This window comes from Eurosta solidaginis, chromosome 2 (genome assembly GCF_040869045.1).
Source record: "Eurosta solidaginis isolate ZX-2024a chromosome 2, ASM4086904v1, whole genome shotgun sequence".
Taxonomy (NCBI): domain Eukaryota; kingdom Metazoa; phylum Arthropoda; class Insecta; order Diptera; family Tephritidae; genus Eurosta; species Eurosta solidaginis.
Window position 1 is genome coordinate 280,736,417 of NC_090320.1, and position 2,926 is coordinate 280,739,342.

Here is a 2,926-nt window from a genome sequence, read left to right on the forward strand (position 1 = left end):
AAAAGATTTATAAAAGTTACGTGGACGTCGGGTTTTGGGATCAAGCCCAGAACAACCTGTCCGATACAACCATCCCTTACACGAGACACACTGAACAGAGTGTGACCGTCCTAAAAATATTCTTTTCCGGCAGACGCAGCAAAAGCATTTCTCAGCACCGGGGTCAGGAGACGGACGCGGATTGGATTCGATACCTTCCCAGACCAAGAGAATATGGAGCAGTCCCGCTGCAAGGAGCTGCTGGGAGGATGCAAATTTGTGGGAGGGACGCAGCAAATTAAATGGGGTTACACTGAAATGACAGTCCTTGGTCGGAAAAATCCCGAATCGCTCCGGTACATAGAACCGACTGCCTTGGGAAGCAGTCACTAAATATAATCAACATAAATTACAGTGTTTATAAAGTATTAAATTATTATTATTATTTGTGAATTTATTTGGTTACTTTTTTCTTAATAAAAATATATTTGCGTTTATTTAAAAGTAATAAGTTTATACAGGAGCTTTCTCAACCAATTTTAACCAATGACCGCATTAGCAGCGTTTTGATGTACCTTTTTGCAGCCACTTCCATTGCACATAAGTTTGATCTTCTTCGCCTGGAAATAATATAAAATAAATGTTTAGTATGTTAAAAAAATAGTTTTTGTTCGCTGGTGCTATTTATTCTTCACTCACAGATGCAACATTTTAGTGAGCACGCAGCCGCAATTGTCCCGAAAATCCAGAGCCGTAATAAAATCCTCAAATCCCTTGCTGGCAGTACCGGGGGAAAAGATAAAGAAACGGTCATTACTACATACAAAGCAATTGGCCAGCCGTTTACGTGCTACGCGTCACCCAAATGGTCGGCAAGCCTAAAAATGACTCCACTGGAAGAAGCTACAGGCCTGCCAAAATACTGTTCTCAGAATCGCCACGGGCTGCCTTCTTTTGTCCCCAGAACACCATCTACATAATGAGGCGAGAATATTCCCCATCAGGGAGAGAAATGAGATGCTAACCAAACAGTTCCTGTTGAATACCCAGAAACATGAGCATCCCAACAGACATCTGATTGATGAGCCAACACCGCCTAGGGGCTTAAGGAGTCATCTCCGTAAGCATTTTGAGGAAATACGGCACCTGAGAACTCAGCCGTATGAATGAGGGTTATTAAAAGCGTTGGTTCCAAGAGGGGAGCAGAAGACGGGGCGGTTGCTGATGCTCGGCATTGCTACCAACTCAACTACGGAGATTGTAGTCATGAGTGGAAGCGGCCGTATGAGCTGGTGGCGCCGTGGGGCGTGGCTTGTTGAGCAGCAGAGCTGCTGAAAGGTAGTGAGGGGTGCTGAGGCGTAGACTACGGGCGCCCTTAGGGTTCGATACCTTCCCGGAGCAGGAGTATGGCGCAGTCCCACTGCAGGTAACAGTCTAGTTGAGGGGTCGACTGCTAATACGCGTCCAAAAATATCAAGAGGTGTCAAACGACGCGTCTTGACATCAGTATTAATAATCCGAAGGCCGAAAGTAAGAATTTTAACTCGTTCAAAAGATATTAACGAAAAACAGAAATATTTCCCGCGGGTCCCTCCGAAACCAGGGGTGGGATCCATCGTATTTTTGCGCAGAACACCTCTCTGTATTGGCGGCCTTCGGCCGCGCTTATAAAAAATTACCCTGGGTGGGTCCAACACCGGTTTGTAGACCAAAACTATATCCGCGCAAAACACTTATGTTCACAACTTTTTTTTGTGGGTACAGAACGTTACAACAACCACATGAAAATCGCCCACTTCAACTGCAAAACTGAGATACAATTTTTATTTTCCGCCTTCGGATTATTATTTTCGAGATTATTCGCGTCTTTTGATACCTCTCTCGATATTTTTGGTAGCGTATTAGCAGTCGACCCCTCAACTAAACTTTTACCCCGCTGCAAGGATCTGCTGGGAGGACGCAACAAATTAAATGGGATTAGACTGAAATGAAGCCGGACAGCACCGGCTGCCTTGGGAAGCGTTTATAAATAAATATAGAGATATTGTTTTCCAATTGCTATTCACGCATATTCACCTGGGGAATTGATTTTAACATGGGTGCAGTCCATTGCCCCAATTACACGCGGAAAATTTGCCCTTTCTTTAAAAGCAGCCTGTGTTTCCAAGCGCTCCTGTTTCGTTTGAGGAAATTTCACAAAATCTGGTCGCAAGGATACTAGATGGTAGGAAACTAGCGTAATTGCACGTGAGGCACTTGCTTTTGAAACTCCGGAAAGGGCTGCCACAATTTGCTGAAAAGATCCTGAAGCATAGATCCGGAGTGCGATGAAAAATATTTGGTGTGGCTGCATTGCGTTGTTGCTGTAAACGGAGAAGTAATTTAGGGCAACATTTATAAAATATGATGTAAACTTACCGAGCTTCAAGATAAATTTTGTCTTTTATTAAAGAAAAAACCAACCAAGCAGCATCTTTGCACATACGAAATCGTTCGCGAAAGTCAACATCGTCATAATAATGAAACAAGTCAGGACGCTCTTTAATTTTTCTTTTTCGCCGAAGCACGATTACCTGCAGAGCTTCAAAATCGCAATCACTTTCACCAGAATCTCGAAGATCCATTAAATTTTTTACAAATTTTCCACCGATAATACAAATAAGCCTCTTCAGAGAAATGACAGATGTCAACAATAGCGGGGTTGCTATATTTCCATAATGAAATAAGTATAAATAGTGCCATTTAATTCGACTCAAAATTTGTACTACAGCAACACTGTTGAAAGTCGAGAAAAAGCCAGCTAACAGGTAGGCTAATTTGCGACTTAGCTAAGCATTGGTGGTGAAACAGAAAAATTAAAAAAAAAGACTTAACTAAGTTAAGTCGAGTTGGTGAAACCGGGCCTCAGAGTTGCTTTATATATAACTTTCTCATTCTCAGTGCTATT

At 42.6% G+C, this 2,926-nt stretch overlaps 1 protein-coding gene across 1 annotated transcript; it reads right to left on the minus strand.

The window, feature by feature from the left end:
* Positions 1-396: 396 nt before the first annotated feature.
* Positions 397-2,603, minus strand: LOC137241873 (putative nuclease HARBI1). The gene is made up of 3 exons (XM_067769236.1): positions 2,398-2,603; positions 2,056-2,342; positions 397-599 (listed from the first exon to the last, which is right to left on the minus strand). The coding sequence occupies exons 1-3, from the start codon at positions 2,601-2,603 to the stop codon at positions 535-537; spliced, it is 558 nt and encodes a 185-aa protein (XP_067625337.1). The 3' UTR covers positions 397-534.
* Between the last annotated feature and the right edge of the window lie 323 nt (positions 2,604-2,926).